Raw genomic sequence first — 23,791 nt, 5'->3', positions numbered from 1 at the left:
CCAATGCAATTCTGGGCTGCATCAACAAGCAAAGCAAGGTATAAAGGTTTACTGTTCTTCTAAAACAAGAGCTGCAACCTCAGCTCTTCAGATGTTCATGGACTACAATTCCCATCAGCCCATCAGCCAATTGGCCATGCTGGCAGGGGCTGATGGGATTTGTAGTTCATGAACATCTGAAGCACCATAGGTTGGCCACCCTTGCTCTAGAGGGTGGATAATGCGGGGTTTGTTTGTTTTGCTTTCGCTATTTCATTTTCTTTCTGGCTTTTTAAAAATTATGGCTGTGGTGTTATGGCCGTGGTATTATTATTGTAAATCACACTGTTTATTAAAGGAGTAAGCTTTGGGGGGCATCACGGCTTTGGTTTTATTATTGTGCTTCAGTATACTATTATTTTAAAGTTCTGTGCATAAATAATACAAGAAATAAGCATTGCTACAGGCTTCATTTTGGGAGGGAAAGTGAGTTAAATTATTTTAAATGAAAAAAAAATTGATGGGTAGAGATATTAGTCCTGTGAGACATTCTCTTGATTTCTTTAAAACATTTCTATGCTGCGTTTCAACCCAAATAGGGTTCTCAGGCCAACATCAAACGTTAAAACAGTTCAACATTAAAAGGATTTAAAACATATTAAACATTTAAAATGTATACAATATATGCAATTTATACAATATACAGTGTGTGTGTATAAAAATATATTAATAGTTGTAGTAGTAGTAGAAGAAGAAGAATTGAATTTATATCCCCCCTTTCTCTCCTGTAAGAAGACTCAAAGGGGCTGACAATCTCATTTCCCTCCCCACCCCAACAAACACCCTGTAAGGTAGGTGGGGCTGAGAGAGCTCCAAAGAACTGTGACTAGCCCAAAGTCACCCAGCTGGTGTGTGTTCGAGTGCTCAGAGTGCTAATCTGAATTCCCCAGATAAGCCTCCACAGCTCAAGCGGCAGAGCAGAATCAAACCCGATTCTCAGGGCCTTAAAGGTAAAAACAAGCACAACTTGCACCAGGAAATACACTGAAAGTCAAGGAAAGTCTTTTATCACAGGCTGGGTATGTTCAACTTGGCAAGAGCATGTTGGTCATCATCACTCCAGCCCCACCATTTTGAATCGGTTTTCGTTTGCAAAAGATCTTCAAGTGACAGTCACCTAGCCTGACAAAACAAGAATATGGATAACTGTAGCTAGATAATATCTCTCCAGCTGGCATCTCCCCAACTTCAAGCAATGTAGAAAGATGTTGTGACTGATGTTATCCAAAGCAATGGATATAGCACAATCAACAGCGCAGAATTCTCCCAGTCTCTCTCCCGATATAGGTCATCAGTCAAAACAACTAGGAAAGAGAGAGGTGATGGGGAAAAGAAGCTCAGCAGGATGTGGGGGAGGAATTAAATAGAAAAGAGCACCGTAGAGATCACCAACCTGAGACAGAAGGAAAGCAGAAGCTACAGCAAGCAGTGGCGTAGCGTCCATGGGGAAGGGGCATCTTGCACCGGGAGCGCGCCAGTGTGGGGGTGGTGCAGGGGTGGACTGGGTGGATGGGACATGGCGGGGGTGGGCGGGGGCGTGGCAGGGGTGCAGGGCACACACATGCCCCGGGAGCAATTCCCCCTCGCTCTGGCTCTGACAGCAAGCATGGGACGGAGGGTGAAAGTGGGGAACAGACTAGTGGGTAAAGCAGCAGCTGGTAGGCGGAATGGACACAGGACATGGATGCAGGTCGGAAGGGTGTGGAATTTCCGCTGCCTTTCCCCATGAGAGCCCATGTGTGCCATGGGTAAAGATAACAGAAGATCTCAAAAATTCAGTAGATCAGACAAGGTCATCTTGCCTTCCCTTGTCCAGATTTTGCAGCAAAGCGCTTTCCTCTCCAATCAAGTTGGTGTTAAATCAATCGGATAACTCCTGGTTCATGAACGGATGACTGGAATTTTTTGGCCGATTTCCTCCATTCAGCTCTTTAAGGAAATAATTGTATGCCAGCCGCTTCCCTTTTTAATATGCATCTTGATTGAAGTTAAAAACGAACACACGGAAAAGAAAACCTGGAGAGCGCTAATAAAAAGCAAATGTGGAAATCAACCCACAGATACCATCCCATCAATTGTTAGCAGCATTTGATCAGTGCTAATAACTGCCCATAATGAATATGCATGCAATTGTTAAATGTGTTTCAGCGCTACTTCCCAAATTTGAAATATATGAAAATACTGGGTTGGTCTTTTTTTTAAAAAAAAAATACACTAATTTTGTAGCTGCCAGTGTCTATATCACACTCTGTCAGAGATGTATGGCTAAGGTAACCAGATTTTCACCTTTGCAACACGGGGCGTGCGCACGCGGCCGCAGGAGCGCACTGCCTTTTGCGGCACTCCCCAGTCGGGAAACAGGGGAGCACCCCAGAAGGCAGTGCGGCAGCACGGGAGGCACACGCGGCCGCAGGAGAACACTGCCTTTTGCGGCGCTGCCCGAACCGGGGAGTGCCGCAAAAGGCAGTACACTCCTGCGGCCGCGTGCACGCTCCCGCGCTGCTGCACTGCCTAATCGGGAGAATTAAAAAACCCCGCGGGATGCAGGACAAATTGCTGAAAAGCGTGACTGTCTCGCCAAAAGCGAGACGTCTGGTCACCTTATGTATGGCCTATAGGGGCATGGGATCACTTGTGCCTTTTGGTCACATGCGGGGGTGCCAGGTGCCTCCCGCACATCACCAAAAGGTACGTGCCCCAGCTGCACATCACTGAGTCCTGGCCCCCCACCTCCCTGCAGGCCAGCTCAGAAACTGGTCTGCAGGGAGGCGGGGCTCAGCAGTGGGCGACCACAGCGCCTACTTGGGCTGCCTGCCACCACTGAGCCCTGTTCCCCTGGCCTTCATGCAGGTCGGCTTTTGCCCTCCCCAGGCCCTGCTGGCCTGCACGGAGGCTGGGAAGTGGGACTTGCCATCGGGCGGCCTTGCCCTCCAAGCCAAGCCCCTGGCCTCCATGCAGGCCAGGGCTCAGCGCCTCCGAGCCACTCCCTCAAGCTTGGAAGGGTGCAGGCAGTGGTGGGATCCAAAAATTTTAGTAACAGGTTCCCATGGTGGTGGGATTCAAACAGTGGTATAGTGCCAATGGGGCACGACGGGGGCGTGGCCAGGCATTCCTGGGCGGGGCTGTGGCAAGGATGCAGCCGCTGCGCCGGTCCTTGGGTGGGAAACAAATGCACGCAGGCGCAGGCTGCCACGCATGCCGGTGCACCTCCTGCTAGACTGCTTCAAGTTCTGCGCGATACTGCTGAGAGGAGGGGCGCAACTAAGGCAAAAATCACGTGGCAAAATCACCAATTAGTAACCCCCTCTCGGCACACACAAATAATTAGTAACCTACTCTCGGGAACCTGTGAGAACCTGCTGGATCCCACCTCTGGGTGCAGGGGTGGGTTGCCCGGGGAAGGGCTTGTCTCCAGCGCCATTTCCCCCCGATATGCCTCTGCACTCTGTAAATGCTCTGTAGATGTCATAGGACAGGCATTTATTTATGCCCCCTCATCAAACTGTGATTACAATGGAGACTGGTTACAATGATCCACTGATGAACCTACCCAGTGAATCTCAATCAGTTCTTGTGACCACAGTACATGGCATCAAGTAGAGAGGAACAAAAACCAAGCAACACATCCAATAGTTGGCACTTTAAAGAATACATTAATTGCTCACGGTCGAAAAGGAGGAAAGTGCTTGGCAAGTAGGTCACTTGAAGAACCCACCCATGATCCCGAAGGCTTTTGCCCTTGTTTCTGCTGATGGGGAAAATTTGCTGACTATGCAGATACAAAAATGGCCACAAGCTGCAGCGTGTAAGTAACACTTCTCTTTAAAAGGCACAACTCAGACATGAACCTTTAGCACGAGCAGCTACGGGCGCACACACAAAGCGATCTCAGCATTTCTGCCTGTTTCAGCCACTCCACAAAGTACAGATTAATGTTTATTTATTGTCAAGCCTACTCACGAAACCAACAAATTTTGAATTTTGATGAAAACATTACTTTTTTTAATTTACATTGTAAGCCTGACAAGGGATGTGTTCAGACTGCATAAAGTTTTATAAAATTAGGCAATAGAAATCCGTGGTGATTTTCCCCCCTTCTTCACTGCAAAATATTCCTGTTTTCTCTGAATGAGCATGAGGCAAAAGCAGACATCTTTTGCTTGAGACAGAGCCACACTCTCCAATGGAAATTAGCTGTTTAGGATTCATGCTGTCCTCTGGCTCCCTGTTGGTTGTATGCAGTGGGGTAATGAGGTAGGGGAGAAAGGGGGCTAGAGCCCCAGGCACCACTTGAGCAAGTTACTTGGGGGGTGTATTGCCAGCCACCATCACCCTCCTTTCCAACTATGCCCCACTCATGAACTCCATGTGGAGCTTGGAGGAAGGGGCAGTTGAAGTCTAGAACCAGGGGGCATTCATTGAAAATGCTGGGGGGAAGAATTAGGACTAATAAAAGGAAACACTTCTTCATGCAACGTGTGATTGGTGTTTGGAATATGCTGCCACAGGAGGTGGTGATGGCCACTAACCTGGATAGCTTTAAAAAGGGCTTGGACAGATTTAAGGAGGAGAAGTCGATCTATGGCTACCAATCTTGATCTCAGATTGCAAATGCCTTAGCAGACCAGGTGCTCGGGAGCAGCAGCAGCAGCAGCAGAAGGCCATTGCTTTCACATCCTGCACGTGAGCTCCCAAAGGCACCTGGTGGGCCACTGTGTGTAGCAGATGCTGGACTAGATGGACTCTGGTCTGATCCAGCAGGCTAGTTCTTATGTTCTTAAGTGGAACAGATCTATTTGATGCTGGGCTTAGCTTGGTCAGGTCCATCTTTGAGCCTGCAGTTTAAAGCTCAACCCAGCTATACTAAGCCCAGCATCTGTCTGAGCAATCAGGATGACCATCCACCTCTGGCCAGATGTACCTTGGGAGCACAGCCAACAGTATAAAGCTGGATCCAGTCAGCCAGACTGCTCAGTTTGATGCTGGGCTCAGGATGGCTGGGTTGAGCTTTAAACTGGAGGCTCAAAGCCTGCAGTTTAAAGCTGGACCCAGCCAAGCTGAGCCCAGCATCAAAATTCCCACCCGCACGAAGAAGAAGAAGAAGAAGAAGAAGAAGAAGAAGAAGAAGAAGAAGAAGAAGAAGAAGAAGAAGAGGAGGAGGAGGAGGAGGAGGAGGAGGAGGAGGAGCCTTCATTTATAAATACAATTTGGACCAACCAGACTCCGCCTCCCCCTTCAGGAAATACTATGAAACTGCTGATGCTCGGCTGGCTGTCCCCCCTCCCCCCCAAAAAAGCTCTCCTCTTCTTCCCTGGAAGTTTTTAACTCAAGTTACTTAACAGTGCAGTCGTAGGCAGAGTAACTTAAAATAAATGAGCTCAGACCGAGGATGACACTGTTCCACTGTGCCCACAGGGAGGTTTGATTGCCATGACCCCCAGCTGCCAAAAAGATAAGTGCCAAATTTGCTGAAAGAAAACAACGTTACAGCATGTAATATATGCAGGACGTCTTGGCATTTAAAACTTGTAGAATGTTGAGTTTTATATGTAGTGATATATAAGGTAGCAAGGTTTTTTTTAGACATTTTATTTGTTGTAATAGTATTTTTATGACGACTCCAAGCTTTTAAATTTCTGTATGTACCATATGACTACTATATAAATGATTGGGGAGAGAAATTGTAAAGGCCTACGGTCGCTTGCAATAAACGTCGGCTGACTAGCTGATTATCCCCCAGTGCTCTGGCGTGCAGTGGGACCGGAAGCACATTGAGGCAAGAAATCTTGTCCTGGCGTGCTTCCTCTTTGCAGTGTGCCAAGAGAGGAGGCATGTCGGGGCAAGATTTCTTGCCCCAGTGCACTTCCTCTTACACATGTATACCTGAAAACTTACAGAAAACTTACAGGCTGCTTCTAACACTTATATTGTATGAAATATACTGGCTTTATACTATATGTACACAGCCATATTCATACCATATACTATATGTATGCTATACATATTATAATATATGTACGCAGCCACATTCATTCATTCATATGAATGTGTGGGTAACTAAGCAATCTGCTTCATGGGAAAGCAACATCCAAGTCTAATAAATGAATGAATTAACTCTATGGCGCTTATTCCCAGCGAAGTGCTTTTAGGGATGCACCCCAAGTTTCCTAAACTGTATCTCCAGAGATATAGTATTATTCCAACAGTTATATCGAATGAAATATACTGTACTTATTATGCTTTATACGTGTACACGTTTTCTTTAAAAATTTATATGCCTCTTGTCCAAGGATATAGTATTATTCTAGCAATTATGTTGAGTGAAATATACTGGATTTATGATATGTTATATGTGTACACTTCCACTTTGAAAACTTATAGATCGCTTGTCCAGAAATACAATATTTGGTGGAAGACCAAAGAAACAGTGGATGGACAGCATTGTTGAAGATATGCATATTGACAATCTTACTCCTCAAAAATCGAGCTATTTGGTTAAAAAAATGTCAGTGCTAACCCCCTCAAGGGGAATATAGCCCAAGAAGAATTATGTTGTGTGAAATATAGTGGATTTATGATACTTTAAACATGTACACTTTTTCTTTAAAAACTTATATGCCGCTTGACAGAAATACACTATTGAGATATACGAGTAATGTAATACACTATTGAGATATACGAGTAATGTAATACGAGTAATTTCTAGGAATGAGGGAATGAGTCATCATGAGGGAGGATGTTTGTGGCTGGACAAAATAAGGTGTACACTTTTATTTCGAAAACTTATATGCTACTTCTCCAGAGACATAATATCGTTCTGACAATTATGTTGTGTGAAATATGCTAGATTTGTGGTACTGCCCAGTTTTACTTGGAAAACTTATACGCCGCTTCTCCAGAGAAATATCATTCTGACAATTATGTTGTGTGAAATATGTTAGATTTGTGGTACTGCCCAGCTTTACTTGGAAAATTTATATGCCGCTTCTGACAATTATGTTGTGTGAAACATGTTAGATTTCTGATACTGCCCAGTTTTACTTGGAAAACGTATACGCCGCTTCTCCAGAGATATAATATCGTTCTGACAATTATGTTGTGTGAAATATGCTGGATTTGTGGTACTGCCCAATTTTACTTGGAAAACTTATACCCTGCTTCTCTAGAGAAATGTTCTGACAATTATGTTGTGTGAAATATGCTGGATTTGTGGTACTGCCCAATTTTACTTGGAAAACTTATACCCTGCTTCTCTAGAGAAATGTTCTGACAATTATGTTGTGTGAAATATGTTAGATTTGTGATACTGCCCAGTTTTACTTGGAAAACTTATACGCCCCTTCTCCAGAGATACAATATCATTCTGACAATTATGTTGTGTGAAATATGCTGGTTTTGTGGTACTGCCCAGCTTTACTTGGAAAACTTATACGCCGCTTCTCCAGAGATATAATATCGGTCTGACAATTATGTTGTGTGAAATATGCTGGATTTGTGGTACTGCCCAGCTTTACTTGGAAAACTTATACGCCCCTTCTCCAGAGATACAATATCATTCTGACAATTATGTTGTGTGAAATATGCTAGATTTGTGATACTGCCCAGTTTTACTTGGAAAACTTATACGCCGCTTCTCCAGAGATATAATATCGTTCTGACAATTATGTTGTGTGAAATATGTTAGATTTGTGATACTGCCCAGTTTTACTTGGAAAACTTATACGCCGCTTCTCCAGAGATATAATATCGTTCTGACAATTATGTTGTGTGAAATATGTTAGATTTGTGATACTGCCCAGTTTTACTTGGAAAACTTATACGCCGCTTCTCCAGAGATACAATATCGTTCTGACAATTATGTTGTGTGAAATATGCTGGATTTGTGGTACTGCCCAGTTTTACTTGGAAAACTTATACGCCGCTTCTCCAGAGATACAATATTGTTCTGACAATTATGTTGTGTGAAATATGCTGGATTTGTGGTACTGCCCAGTTTTACTTGGAAAACTTATACCCTGCTTCTCTAGAGAAATGTTCTGACAATTATGTTGTGTGAAATATGCTGGATTTGTGGTACTGCCCAATTTTACTTGGAAAACTTATACCCTGCTTCTCTAGAGAAATGTTCTGACAATTATGTTGTGTGAAATATGCTGGATTTGTGATACTGCCCAGTTTTACTTGGAAAACTTATACGCCCCTTCTCCAGAGATACAATATCATTCTGACAATTATGTTGTGTGAAATATGCTGGATTTGTGATACTGCCCAGTTTTACCTGGAAAACTTATACACCGCTTCTCCAGAGATACAATATCGTTCTGACAATTATGTTGTGTGAAATATGTTAGATTTGTGATACTGCCCAGTTTTACTTGGAAAACTTATACGCCCCTTCTCCAGAGATACAATATCATTCTGACAATTATGTTGTGTGAAATATGCTGGATTTGTGATACTGCCCAGTTTTACCTGGAAAACTTATAGGCCCCTTCTCCAGAGATACAATATCATTCTGACAATTATGTTGTGTGAAATATGCTGGATTTGTGATACTGCCCAGTTTTACCTGGAAAACTTATATGCCGCCGCTTCTCCAGAGATACAATATCATTCTGACAATTATGTTGTGTGAAATATGCTGGATTTGTGATACTGCCCAGTTTTACCTGGAAAACTTATACACCGCTTCTCCAGAGATACAATATCGTTCTGACAATTATGTTGTGTGAAATATGTTAGATTTGTGATACTGCCCAGTTTTACTTGGAAAACTTATACACCGCTTCTCCAGAGATACAATATCGTTCTGACAATTATGTTGTGTGAAATATGTTAGATTTGTGATACTGCCCAGTTTTACTTGGAAAACTTATACTAATCATTTCCGGCTTCCAGAGATACACATCGCTCTGGACACCATGTTGTGTGAAATATGTTAGATTTGTGATACTGCCCAGTTTTACCTGGAAAACTTATATGCCGCCGCTTCTCCAGAGATACAATATCGTTCTGCCAATTATGTTGTGTGAAATATGTTAGATTTTAGGATAATTGCCCAGTTTTTTACTTTGGAAACTTCTATACTCTTGGTCCAGAGATGTCACAATATCATTCCTTGGACAAATATGTTAGTGGAAATATGCTAGGATTTGTGGATACTCAGTTCCTAATTTTAATTGGAAAAACTTCTTGATAATAATCATTTCTCCTAGGAGATATAATATCGCTCTGACAATTATTATGTTGTGTGGAAATATTGTTAGATTTTATGGATACTGCCCAGTTTTTTTTACTTGGAAAACTTATATACCATCTTGGTGAGGATACAAATTATCGCTCTTGACAATTCATGTGGTGTGTAATATGTTAGATTTTAGATACTGCCCAGTTTTAATTTGAAAACTTATAATCATTCAGAGATACAACATCGCTCTGACAATTATGTTGTGTGGAAATATGTTAGATTTTATGATACTGCCCAGTTTTTTACTTGGAAAACTTATATATCACTCTTCCTAGAAATACAATATCATCTCTGACACTATGTTGTGTGAAATTATGCTAGGATCGATTTTGTGATAATTGCCCAATTCTTAATTTGAAAACTTTATACAATCATTCCTATGAGATACAATATCGCTCTGACCACTATTATGTTGTGTGAAATATGCTTGGATTTGTGGATAATTGCCCAGTTCTTTAATTTTGGAAACTTATAATTTATCTTGTGAGATACAATATCGCCTCTGCCAATTATAAGCCAGTGAAATATGTTAGATTTATAGGATAATTGCCCAGTTTTACTTGGAAAACTTATACTACCCAGAGATACAATATCGCTCTGCCACCATGTTGTGTGAAATATGCTGGGATTTTAGGATACCGCCCAGTTTTACTTGAAAACTTATACAATCATCTAGAGATATAATATCGTTCTGCCAATTATGTTGTGTGAAATATGCTGGATTTGTGATACTGCCCAGTTTTACTTGGAAAACTTATACACCGCTTCTCCAGAGATATAATATCGTTCTGCCAATTATGTTGTGTGAAATATGCTGGATTTGTGATACTGCCCAGTTTTACTTGGAAAACTTATACACCGCTTCTCCAGAGATATAATATCGTTCTGCCAATTATGTTGTGTGAAATATGCTGGATTTGTGATACTGCCCAGTTTTACTTGGGAAACTTATACAATCATTCCAGAGATACAATATCGTTCTGCCAATTATGTTGTGTGAAATATGTTAGATTTGTGATACTGCCCAGTTTTACTTGGAAAACTTATACACCGCTTCTCCAGAGATATAATATCGTTCTGCCAATTATGTTGTGTGAAATATGTTAGATTTGTGATATCCGCCCAGTTTTTTACTTGGAAAACTTATAATCATTTCCAGATATAATATCGTTCTGCCAATTATGTTGTGTGAAATATGTTAGAGTTGTGATACTGCCCATTGTTACCTGGAAACTTATAATGCCGGCCTCCAGAGATATAATATCGCTCTGACACCATGTTGTGTGAAATATGTTAGATTTGTGATAATTGCCCAGTTTTAATGGAAAACTTATACTTCCAGAGATATAATATCGCCTGCCACCATGTTGCGTGAAATATGTTAGATTTTAGATACCGCCCAGTTTTACTCTTGGAAAACTTATACCTTCCAGATATAATATCGCTCTGACAATTATGTTGTGTGAAATATGTTAGAGTTGTGATAATGTCTATTTTACTTGAAAACTTATACACCGCTTCCAGATATAATATCGTTCTGCCAATTATGTTGTGTGAAATATGCTGGATTTGTGATACTGCCCAGTTTTACCTGGAAAACTTATACGCCGCTTCTCCAGAGATATAATATCGTTCTGCCAATTATGTTGTGTGAAATATGCTGGATTTGTGATACTGCCCAGTTTTAATCTGGAAACTTATAATGCCCAGAGATATAATATCGCTCTGACAATCATGTTGTGAAATATGTTAGATTTTAGGATACTGCCCAGTTTACCTGGAAAACTTATACAATCATTCAGAGATATAATAATTGCCTCTGCCACCATGTTGTGTGAAATATGCTGATTTGTGATACGTCTAGTTTTACCTGAAAACTCTATACTGCCCAGAGATATAATATCGTTCTGCCAATTATGTTGTGTGAAATATGTTAGATTTGTGATACTGCCCAGTTTTACCTGGAAAACTTATACGCCGCTTCTCCAGAGATATAATATCGTTCTGCCAATTATGTTGTGTGAAATATGCTGGATTTGTGATACTGCCCAGTTTTACCTGGAAAACTTATACCGCTTCCAGATATAATATCGCTCTGCCAATTATGTTGTGTGAAATACGTTAGGATTTGTGATACTGCTCCAGTTTTAATCTTGGAACCATACCAAGCCCAGAGATACAATATCGCTCTGACAATCATGTTGTGTGAAATATGTTAGGATTTTAGATAATTGCCCAGTTTTACCTGGAAAACTTATACACCGCTTCTCCAGAGATATAATATCGTTCTGCCAATTATGTTGTGTGAAATATGCTGATTTAGATATCAATGCCCAGTTTTACCTGAAAACTTATAGCACGCTTCCAGAGATATAATATCGCTCTGCCAATTATGTTGTGTGAAATATGTTGATTTGTGATACTGCCCAGTTTTTTACCTTGGAAAACTTATATCGCCGCTTCCAGAGATATAATATCGCTCTGCCACTATAGTTGTGTGAAATATGTTGGATTTGTGATACTGTCTAGTTTTACCTGGAAAACTTATATCAGCCCAGAGATATAATATCGTTTCCACAATTATGTTGTGTGAAATATGTTAGATTTGTGGATACTGCCCATAGTTTTACCTGAAACCTATACCGCCTCCAGAGATATAATATCGCTCTGCCAATTATGTTGTGCGGAAATATGTTGGATTTGATACTCGCCCAGTTTTACCTGGAAACTTATACCGCCCAGATATAATATCGTTCTGCCAATTATGTTGTGTGAAATATGTTAGATTTGTGATACTGCCCAGTTTTACCTGGAAAACTTATACGCCGCTTCTCCAGAGATATAATATCGTTCTGCCAATTATGTTGTGTGAAATATGCTGGATTTGGTGGATAATTGTCTAGTTTTACCTGGAAACTTATACCATTCCAGAGATATAATATCGCTCTGCCAATTATGTTGTGTGAAATATGTTAGATTTCAGGATACTGCCCAGTTTTACCTGGAAACTTATACACCGCTTTCTCCAGATATGGGCACATCGCTCTGCCACTATGTTGTGTGAAATATGCTGGATTTGTGATACTGCCCAGTTTTACTTGGAAAACTTATACGCCGCTTCTCCAGAGATATAATATCGTTCTGCCAATTATGTTGTGTGAAATATGCTGGATTTGTGATACTGCCCAGTTTTACTTGGAAAACTTATACGCCGCTTCTCCAGAGATATAATATCGTTCTGCCAATTATGTTGTGTGAAATATGCTGGATTTGTGATACTGCCCAGTTTTACTTGGAAAACTTATACACCAAGCCCAGAGATATAATATCGCTTCTACACTATGTTGTGTGAAATATGCTAGATTTGTGATACTGCCCAGTTCTTTTTTTTTTTACTTTGGAAAAAAACTTATACAATCAGCCCAGATATAATATCGTTCTGCCAATTATGTTGTGTGAAATATGCTGGATTTGTGATACTGCCCAGTTTTACTTGGAAAACTTATACACCGCTTCTCCAGAGATACAATATCGTTCTGCCAATTATGTTGTGTGAAATATGTTAGATTTGTGATACTGCCCAGTTTTACTTGGAAAACTTATACACCGCTTCTCCAGAGATATAATATCGTTCTGCCAATTATGTTGTGTGAAATATGCTGGATTTGTGATACTGCCCAGTTTTACCTGGAAAACTTATACGCCGCTTCTCCAGAGATATAATATCGTTCTGCCAATTATGTTGTGTGAAATATGCTGGATTTGTGATACTGCCCAGTTTTACCTGGAAAACTTATACGCCGCTTCTCCAGAGATACAATATCGTTCTGACAATTATGTTGTGTGAAATATGTTAGATTTGTGATACTGCCCAGTTTTACCTGGAAAACTTATACGCCGCTTCTCCAGAGATATAATATCGTTCTGCCAATTATGTTGTGTGAAATATGCTGGATTTGTGATACTGCCCAGTTTTACCTGGAAAACTTATACGCCGAGAGATATAATATCGCTCTTGCCAATTATGTTGTGTGTGAAATATGTTAGATTTTAGGATACTGCCTAGTTTTACCTTGGAAAACTTATACAACGCTTCTCCAGAGATATAATATCGTTCTGACAATTATGTTGTGTGAAATATGCTGGATTTGTGATACTGCCCAGTTTTACCTGAAACCATAATTCATAGAGATATAATATCGTTCTGCCAATTATGTTGTGTGAAATATGTTAGATTTGTGATACTGCCCAGTTTTACCTGCAAAACTTCTATAATGCCTCCAGAGATATATTATCGCTCTGCTAACTATGTTGTGTGAAATATGTTAGATTTGTGATACTGCCCAGTTTTACCTGGAAAACTTATATCAGTCTAGAGATATAATATCGCTTCAAGCAATTATGTTGTGTGAAATATGTTGATTTGTGATACTGGTCTAGTTTTATCTGGAAAACTTATACCGGCCCAGAGATATAACATCGCTCTGCCAATTATGTTGTGCGGAAATATGCTGGATTTAGATAATTGCCCAGTTTTACTCTGGAAACTTTATAATAATCATTCAGAGATATAATATCGCTTCACAATTATGTTGTGTGAAATATGCTGGATTTGGTGATACTGCCCAGTTTTACCTGGAGCATGGATATCATTCAGAGATATAATATCGTTCTGCCAATTATGTTGTGTGAAATATGCTGGATTTGTGATACTGCCCAGTTTTACCTGGAAAACTTATACGCCGCTTCTCCAGAGATATAATATCGTTCTGACAATCATGTTGTGTGAAATATGTTAGATTTGTGATACTGCCCAGTTTTACCTGGAACTACACCGCCTCCAGAGATATAGCCATCGCTCTGCCACTATGTTGTGTGAAATATGCTGATTTAGACACTGCCCAGTTTTACCCTGAAAACTTATACCGCCCAGAGATATAATATCACCAATTATGTTGTGCGGAATATGTTGATTTTAGATACTGCCCAGTTTTTTACCTGGAAAACTTATATCAGCTTCCAGATAATATCGCTCTGCCAATTATGTTGTGTGAAGGAGGCTGACTGGTGGATAATCGCCCAGTTTTACCTTGAAAACTTATACCTCCAGATATAACATCGCTCTGCCAATTATGTTGTATGGGAAATATAAAAGGATTTGTGATACTGCCCAGTTTTACCTGGAAACTTATACCATCTAGAGATATAATATCGCTCTGCCACCATGTTGTGTGAAATATGCTGATTTCCAGGATACTGCCCAGTTTTACCCTTCCAGAGATATAATATCGCTCTGCCAATTATACAGGTGAAATATGTTAGATTTGTGATACTGCCCAGTTTTACCTGGAAAACTTATACGCCGCTTCTCCAGAGATATAATATCGTTCTGCCAATTATGTTGTGTGAAATATGCTGGATTTGTGATACTGCCCAGTTTTACCTGGAAAACTTATACGCCGCTTCTCCAGAGATATAATATCGTTCTGCCAATTATGTTGTGTGAAATATGTTAGATTTGTGATACTGCCCAGTTTTACCTGGAAAACTTATACACCGCTTCTCCAGAGATATAATATCGTTCTGCCAATTATGTTGTGTGAAATATGCTGGATTTGTGATACTGCCCAGTTTTACCTGGAAAACTTATACTGGGGCTTCCTCCAGAGATATAATATCGCTCTGCCAATTATGTTGTGTGAAATATGTTGATTTGTGATACTGCCCAGTTTTAATTTGAAAACTTATACTGGCCTTCCAGATATAATATCGTTCTGCCAATTATGTTGTGTGAAATATGCTGGATTTGTGATACTGCCCAGTTTTACCTGGAAAACTTATACGCCGCTTCTCCAGAGATATAATATCGTTCTGCCAATTATGTTGTGTGAAATATGTTAGATTTGTGATACTGCCCAGTTTTACCTGGAAAACTTATACGCCGCTTCTCCAGAGATATAATATCGTTCTGCCAATTATGTTGTGTGAAATATGCTGGATTTGGTGGATAATTGCCCAGTTTTACCTGGAAACTTATAATACCGGCCCAGAGATATAATATCGTTCTGCCAATTATGTTGTGTGAAATATGCTGGATTTGTGATACTGCCCAGTTTTACCTGGAAAACTTATACGCCGCTTCTCCAGAGATATAATATCGTTCTGCCAATTATGTTGTGTGAAATATGCTGGATTTGTGATACTGCCCAGTTTTACCTGGAAAACTTATACGCCGCTTCTCCAGAGATATAATATCGTTCTGCCAATTATGTTGTGTGAACATGTTGATTTGTGATAATGTCTAGTTTTACCTGGAAACTTATACCGCTTCCAGATATACATCGCTCTGCCAATTATGTTGTGGAAATATGCTGATTTGTGATACTGCCTAGTTTTTTTAATTCTGGAAAACTTATACTGCCCAGAGATAAGTAATATCGCTCTGCCAATTATGTAAAATATTGATTTGTGATACCGCCCAGTTTTACCTGAAAACTTATATCACTGGCCCAGAGATATAATATCGTTTCAAGCAATTATAAGCAGTGTGGAATATGCTGATTTAGATACTCGCCCAGTTTTACCTGAAAAACTTATATCATTTCCAGAGATATATAATATCGTTTCCGCCAATTATGTTAGTGTGAAATATGCTGGATTTGTGATACTGCCCAGTTTTACTTGGAAACTTATAATTAGCCTGTAGATACAATATCGCTCTGACAATCATGTTAAAGTGAAATATGCTGGATTTGTGATACTGCCCAGTTTTTAATTTAGAAAAACTACCGCCCAGAGATACAATATCGCTCTGACAATCATGTTGGGGTGAAATATGCTGGATTTCCAGGATACCGCTCCACTTTAATTTGGAAAACTTATACCGGGCCCAGATACAATATCGTTCTGACAAATATGTTGTGTGAAATATGCTGGATTTGTGATACTGCCCAGTTTTACTTGGAAAACTTATACGCCCCTTCTCCAGAGATACAATATCGTTCTGCCAATCATGTTGGGTGAAATATGCTGGATTTGTGATACTGCCCAGTTTTACTTGGAAAACTTATACGCCGCTTCTCCAGAGATACAATATCGTTCTGCCAATCATGCTGGATTTGTGATACTGCCCAGTTTTACTTGGAAAACTTATACGCCCCTTCTCCAGAGATACAATATCGTTCTGCCAATCATGTTGGGTGAAATATGCTGGATTTGTGATACTGCCCACTTTTACTTGGAAAACTTATATACCACTCTCCAAAGAGATACAATATCGTTCTGCCAATCATGTTGGGTGAAATATGCTGGATTTGTGATACTGCCCAGTTTTACTTGGAAAACTTATACGCCCCTTCTCCAGAGATACAATATCGTTCTGCCAATCATGTTGGGTGAAATATGCTGGATTTGTGATACTGCCCACTTTTACTTGGAACTGTGGACAATACTATTTCCAGAGATACAATATCGCTCTGACAAATATATGTTGTGTGAAATATGTTGATTTTGTGGATACTGCCCAGTTTTTTTACTTTGGAAACTTATACTCTTCCTCTCCAGATTATAATATCGTTCTGCCAATCATGTTGGGTGAAATATGCTGGATTTGTGATACTGCCCAGTTTTACTTGGAAAACTTATACGCCCCTTCTCCAGAGATACAATATCGTTCTGACAATCATGTTGGGTGAAATATGCTGGATTTGTGATACTGCCCACTTTTACTTGGAAAACTTATACGCCGCTTCTCCAGAGATACAATATCGTTCTGACAAATATGTTGTGTGAAATATGCTGGATTTGTGATACTGCCCAGTTTTACTTGGAAAACTTATACGCCCCTTCTCCAGAGATACAATATCGTTCTGCCAATCATGTTGGGTGAAATATGCTGGATTTGTGATACTGCCCAGTTTTACTTGGAAAACTTATACGCCCCTTCTCCAGAGATACAATATCGTTCTGACAATCATGTTGGGTGAAATATGCTGGATTTCCAGGATATTCGCTCCACTTTTACTTGAAAACTTATAATACCGCCCAGAGATACAATATCGTTTGACAAATATGTTGTGTGAAATATGCTGGATTTGTGGATACCGCCCGCTTTACTTGGAAAACTTATACTCTCCAGATACACATCGCTCTGCCAATCATGTTAAGTGAAATATGTTGATTTGTGATACTGCCTAGTTTTACTTGAAAACTTATATCTAGAGATACAACATCGTTCTGCCAATCATGTTGGGTGAAATATGCTGGATTTGTGATACTGCCCAGTTTTACTTGGAAAACTTATACGCCCCTTCTCCAGAGATACAATATCGTTCTGCCAATCATGTTGGGTGAAATATGCTGGATTTGTGATACTGCCCAGTTTTACCTGGAAAACTTATACGCCCCTTCTCCAGAGATACAATATCGTTCTGCCAATCATGTTGGGTGAAATATGCTGGATTTGTGATACTGCCCAGTTTTACTTGGAAAACTTATACGCCGCTTCTCCAGAGATACAATATCGTTCTGCCAATCATGTTGGGTGAAATATGCTGGATTTGTGATACTGCCCAGTTTTACTTGGAAAACTTATAATGCTCTCTCCAGAGATACAATATCGTTCTGCCAATCATGTTGGGTGAAATATGCTGGATTTGTGATACTGCCCAGTTTTACTTGGAAAATCCTTTATAGCTCTGCTTCTAGAGATACAATATCGTTCTGACAATCATGTTGTGTGAAATATGCTGGATTTGTGATACTGCCCAATTTTACTTGGAAAACTTATACCCTGCTTCTCCAGAGATACAATATCGTTCTGACAAATATGTTAAAGGGAAATATGCTGGATTTGCGGATACCGCTCCAGTTTTAATCTTGGAAAACTTTATACCCTGCTTCTTCAGAGATACAATATCGCTTCCAAGCAATCATGTTGTGTGAAATATGCTGGATTTGTGATACTGCCCAGTTTTACTTGGAAAATCCGCACCCTACTACAAAATGTTCTGACAACTGCGTTGCAGCCATGCTGGATTTTGCAGTACTGCCCCACCTTTTACTTGGAAAACTTATAAATGCCGGGCTTCTCTAGATGCTAATATCGCTCTGCCAATTATGTTGGGTGAAAAAATATGCTGGATTTGTGGATACTGCCCAGTTTTACTCTTGGAAAACTTATACCTTCCTCCAGAGATAACATCGTTCCCCTACAATTATGTTGGGTGAAATATGCTGGATTTGTGATACTGCCCAGTTTTACCTGGAAAACTTATATGCCGCCGCTTCTCCAGAGATAAAGGCTCATCGTGGCCCAAATTAGATTCCTCCCCGTCCACCGGCGGGCGGCGGCAGCTCCATCCTCGCGCCTGGCCGCCGCCCCCTCCGTCTCCCCGGCGCACCGAAGGCGGGAATTCACATCGCCTCCCCTCCGCCGCCGCCGCCGCCGCCGCAGTCCGTCCGCCTCAGCGCCGCGCTCCGGCCGGATCCGGGAGGGGAGGCAGGACGGGCGCGGAGCCTTCGCCTCAGCCCCGGGGCGGCGTTGGAGGGGAGGCTCGGCTGAGGGCGCCGCAATGGGGCGAGCGCCGGGGAGGAGCCCGCCTTGGTGGCCGCGCGGCTGAGGCAGGCGGGCGGGTGGGTCGGTCGCGACCGGCGCTTCGTCTCCTCAGCCGGCGGAGGCGAGACGGCAGCGGGCAGCGGCGGAAGATGGGAGCCGGAGGGGAGCCGCCGTTTCTCCCGCAGCCGCCGGCGCCGGGGACGGAGGGGAAGGCAGCGGCCTGGCGGGGGCGACGCGGGCTGAGGTAAAAAGTGCCCCTCTGGGGGCGGGGGGGGGCGGGGAGGAGGAGGAAGAGGAGGAGGAGGAGGAAGAAGACCCGGGAAGTTGCGCTGCAGCAGCCGCCGGCCTCGAGGGTGCAGCAGCCGCTCTCTTGTTTCATTTTGCTGCTGCAACAAGACGTGTATTTGGTGGAGGGATTGTTTTTTTTTATTAGTTAATTATTAGTTAATTATTATCGTTATTATTATGTATTGATTAACAAAGCACTTTTAAAAAAAAAAAAAAAACTAGGCATGCTTCGTTGCAACCGGACCAACTTCAGTCTCATGGCGACCGCCGCGGATTCCCTCCCTTCCTCCCTCCCTCTCCAGCAATTTATTTTTATTTAGCGCATTTTTTTAAAGAAAAAAAAAATCCTCCCGTTTGCTCAGGGAGGCCGGCGTCGTCCTGCTCTGCTCCGTTTTTTTTTTTTTATCCTCTGTGCAGCGACAGCCCTGCGAGGTAGGTTAGACTGGCGCCCCGGGCAGGATTTGAATCTGGGTCCTCTGAAGCACTGATGGCGAACCTTTGGGGCTCCGCCTGTCAAAGCTTGGGAAGATGCTTTGCTCGACTCTGCTCCCCCCCCCCCTTTGCTGCGACAGGACATTTGTTGGGGAGGGAGGGTGTTGCGGTCCATTTTTTAATTCAAGCGCTTTTTAAAAATTCGGCTGCAACCAGAGGTGAAGTTAAATCTAATGGCCACTGCCCCAGATTCTCTCTCTCTCTCTGGCACTCTCGCCTTTGCCTTTCTCATTCTCATCCCCCCCTCCAGCAATTTATTTTTATTTTGTGCATTTTTTTATTTCTCCCCTTTGCGGAGTCCTGCTCTTCTTTATACCCTCCGTGCGGCAACAGCCCTGCGAGGTAGGTTAGGCTGTGAGGGAGTGACTGTGGGCCAAGGTCACCCAGCCAGGATTTGAATCTGGGTCCTCCGAAGCGGGGATGGTGAACCTTTGGGGCTCAGCGTATCAAAGGCTCGGAAAACGCTTCACTCCGCTCTGCTTGCTTGCTGCAGCCGGACATACGTTGGGGAGGAAGGGTGTTACAGCCCATTAAAAAAAAAATAAAGCACTTTTTCAATCGGGCGTTTCAGCAAGAGCCCAGAGACGAACCTGAATCTAATGGCAATTGCCGTGTATTTTATATATGTTGCTCTTGCCTCTGGCTCTCTCTTGCTGTCTCCCCCTGCCCCCCTCACCAATTTATTTTTATTTAGTGCATTTTTAACATTTCTCCATGGAACTCAGGGTGGCATGCTTCATTCTACGCTTCTCCATCTTATCCTCAGTGACCCTCCCTCCCTGCGAGGTAGGTTAGGGTGTAGGAGAGTGCCCCAAGATCACCTGTTAAGTTTCATGGCAAGGAGGGATTTGAATTTGGGTCTCCTGGCGTGATCCTCTAAAGACAGGGAGGTGGCTTCTTTTTTTGTCTTCATGAATGCCACAGAGATGCAACTGATTTATTTAATAGGTAATCCGGCTGGAAGGAACGGGCAGGGCGTTGTGGGGTTTCAGCTAATATATTGTGTGTGTTGGGGAAGAGGGGTTTCTCCTGGGAAACGTTCATCTCCTGCTTCAGTTACTCTTCATTTCAAAGTTTTAGCTGCTACCCTAAAGGATTAACCCTGAACAGGTCTCTGCATTATTTTTTTTCATTGATCTGGCATTTTTTAAAAGTATGCAGCATGCACAGTGCCTTTATCTTGGTCACAAAACTGGTGAGTAGTTTCCTGTTTCACAAATGGGAAACTGAGGCTCAGGATTTTCCCAGAAGGGTGGTCATGTTATTCTGCTGCAGCAAAGTAGATTAAAAATGTGGAAAAGATAGGCTTGAGAGGGGTGTTGGAAGTGGCCTGAAGAAAGAATCTCCCCCTGTGGAGCGGGCATCTTTTCCTTTGCTGTACTGTTGCCCCCAGACAAATAGGGTTTTGTATTGTTTAAAGCAACTGCATTGTGAAAGTGAAATGAGTCCACATACTGTGAACCAAGGGTGATTTATAAAAACAGTGGATCTTATTTGGCTTTACAGTGCTTGCATCTGACTTCCCTGTATACCTGGATAAATGAAGAAACAGATAGAGGATGAGATTACTACATGGTGTTTTTTTTTTTAATTAAAAAGCTTGATCCTTAAACTAAATCATCAGTGAGTATCTGTGGTTGGAGATACACTATTAAGTCAGTGTGGATGGATAGCCCTTCAAACGCCAAGAAGTGCAATTGTTTATGCTTGTGCAGACTGTTAACTCACTGGCTTCGGTTGGAATATTTGAAACAATCATACTATTGCTGTGATTGCCATAGTAGATCTCTGCTGTGAACACAGGATAAGGAGTAAGGCTTGCAAGCGTATTTGCATTGGAAAGGAGCCGTGTAGATATATAGTTACCTATAGAAGAGACTCCATACTAAATATGTTGTGATGAGGGGAGGGAATGATGCACATTTTTGCCCTTCCTGTTAATTTCAGTCTACAAAGCTGGTGGTGTGGGGCTGCTGTTTGAAATATTTGTTTCCAGATAACCCTGTTCCCCTGAGTCCTCCAACTACTAACATTCTGTCAATTGGGAAGAAAAAGAGGATTCTGTGGAGAGGGTTTTCACACAAGTTTGGCTTCCGTGTGTTGAACTTCATTTGGGTTTTTGGAGCTGGGTGGGTTTCTCTTAAATTTCACTCACTGTCATGAGACAGTTTTGGTTGAATGAAGGATTAATGAGGATTGTGGTGTGTGCTGTCGGAAATTGGACATTTACCACTGGGTGTTTGCTGTGGAGTCTGCTGTGATTTGGGGAGATTAATTTCTTTATATATCTGGATTTCACAAACCCAGCTGCATGATTCCCCTCCCCCCCGAAAAGTGTAAATCAAGAATTTACAGGGCTTGCTTTGAATTCCTTGTTACGCTAGCACACTGTGACTCTTTTCTTTCCTGTCACCTCACCAAGTAACCCCCCCTTCCAAGTCAATGTGATCACTTTATAAATAGCATTCTTTGTATGAATGTCTGATTATCCAGATACCCTGGATACCCTTAAGCATTATATTGATTTTTCCCCCCCTCTGTAGTGATTTACAGTGATTCCCCCTGCGACTACAAACTGGTTAGGATGGTGTAAGTCATTATTCCCATCTTAGAGACAGAGAATTGAGGCCAAGAAGTAGCAATCTGTGGAAGGATGCAAAAACAAATCAATAGCTGAGCTTTAATTTGAAGTTGGATCTTTGAAGTTCAAGGCTTCTGCTGGCCCGCATTAATTTACTTCTCCTTTATATACATAATAGATGAAGGTGTACATGCTGTTGACTGTGAAAAGGTACAGACTGAAAATTGAAATGTCCTCAATGATCTCTTCCCAGGGACTGTGGACTGGCAGACTGATTCCCTTTGAAGTGGATGAAGCGGTTCCTGCCCCTCTGGGATATCATAGGTGATGCCCAGCTCTACGGCGATGGCCATTGGGGCTCTTTCTAGCTCCCTCCTTGTGACCTGCTGCCTGATGGTTGCTCTCTGCAGCTCCTCGGCCCCTTTTCAAAAACTGGCCAAGGCTCAAGACAAGCAAGAGATAAAAGCAAGCCAAGAAAAGAGAGACCATGCATCAGCCCGGGAGAACCAGAACCAGACCGGGCCGGGAAAAACAAACGAAGTTGGCAGGAATGGTAGAGAGGAGGGTACGAAAGACTGGAAGAACAGAAGCAGCAGGAATTATTCTAACAAGGAATCTTGGACTAAGCAAAAGCAGGCTGTGAGCAGCCAGGCAACCAGCATTAAGTTTGGGAGCCTCCAAGCCCGAGAGCAAATGGATGGCGTCCGAGAGGAGCTTCCGGTTGTGGAAGAGTCCTCCCTTTTGGATGTTGTTGCTAGTACTACCCCCGAACCTCCAGAGGAGTACGCTTATCCGGACTACCGTGGGAAAGGCTGTGTGGACGAGAGTGGCTTTGTATATGCTATTGGGGAGAAGTTTACACCGGGTCCCTCTGCTTGCCCTTGCCTTTGCACGGAAGAGGGCCCGCTGTGCATTCAGCCAGAGTGCCCTAGGCTCCACCCACGATGTATTCATGTAGATACGAGTCAGTGTTGCCCGCAGTGCAAGGAAAGGAAGAACTACTGTGAGTTCCGGGGGAAAACCTATCAGACCCTGGAAGAATTCATGGTAAGATAATGGTGTGGGAGAGGGAGGGGGGGGGAGCTGATTGTTCATGAGAGACTGTGGCTCAGTAGTAGAGCATCTGCTTGGCATGCTGAAAATACGGGGTTCAATCCCTAGTGACTGCAGTTTAAAAGGACCAGGTAATCGGTGATGTGGCTAAGACCGTGGAGAGCCGCTGCCAGTCTGTGTAGACAAGTGTTTTCCAACATTGAAAATGCTGGGGGGAAGAATTGGGACTAATAAAAGGAAACACTTCTTCACGCAAGTGATTGGTGTTTGGAATATGCTGCCACAGGAGGTGGTGATGGCCACTAACCTGGATAGCTTTAAAAGGGGCTTGGACAGATTTATGGAGGAGAAGTCGATCTATGGCTACCAATCTTGATCCTCTTTGATCTGAGATTGCAAATGCCTTAACAGTCCAGGTGCTCGGGAGCAGCAGCGGCAGAAGGCCATTGCTTTCACATCCTGCATGTGATCTCCCAAAGGCACCTGGTGGGCCACTGCGAGTAGCAGAGAGCTGGACTAGATGGACTCTGGTCTG

General features: G+C 42.3%; 1 protein-coding gene across 2 annotated transcripts in view; it reads left to right on the top strand.

Annotated features, from left to right (window-relative positions):
- Positions 1-18,712: 18,712 nt before the first annotated feature.
- Positions 18,713-23,791, top strand: part of VWC2 (von Willebrand factor C domain containing 2) — a 92,066-nt gene continuing 86,987 nt past the window's right edge. The window contains exons 1-2 of one of the 2 annotated variants that reach the window (XM_048511248.1): positions 18,713-19,086; positions 22,457-23,250. In XM_048511248.1, the coding sequence (XP_048367205.1) occupies positions 22,531-23,250 (720 nt within the window). In that variant the 5' untranslated portion in view covers positions 18,713-19,086; positions 22,457-22,530. The remainder of the gene's footprint in view (positions 19,087-22,456; positions 23,251-23,791) is intronic. The other variant, XM_048511247.1, reaches the window with a different exon arrangement.

The sequence above is a fragment of the Sphaerodactylus townsendi genome, linkage group LG11, assembly GCF_021028975.2.
Source record: "Sphaerodactylus townsendi isolate TG3544 linkage group LG11, MPM_Stown_v2.3, whole genome shotgun sequence".
In the NCBI taxonomy this organism is placed as follows: Eukaryota; Metazoa; Chordata; class Lepidosauria; order Squamata; family Sphaerodactylidae; genus Sphaerodactylus; species Sphaerodactylus townsendi.
The sequence above is the reverse complement of the archived record's forward strand: the minus strand, read 5'-3'. Positions and strand labels throughout refer to the sequence as shown.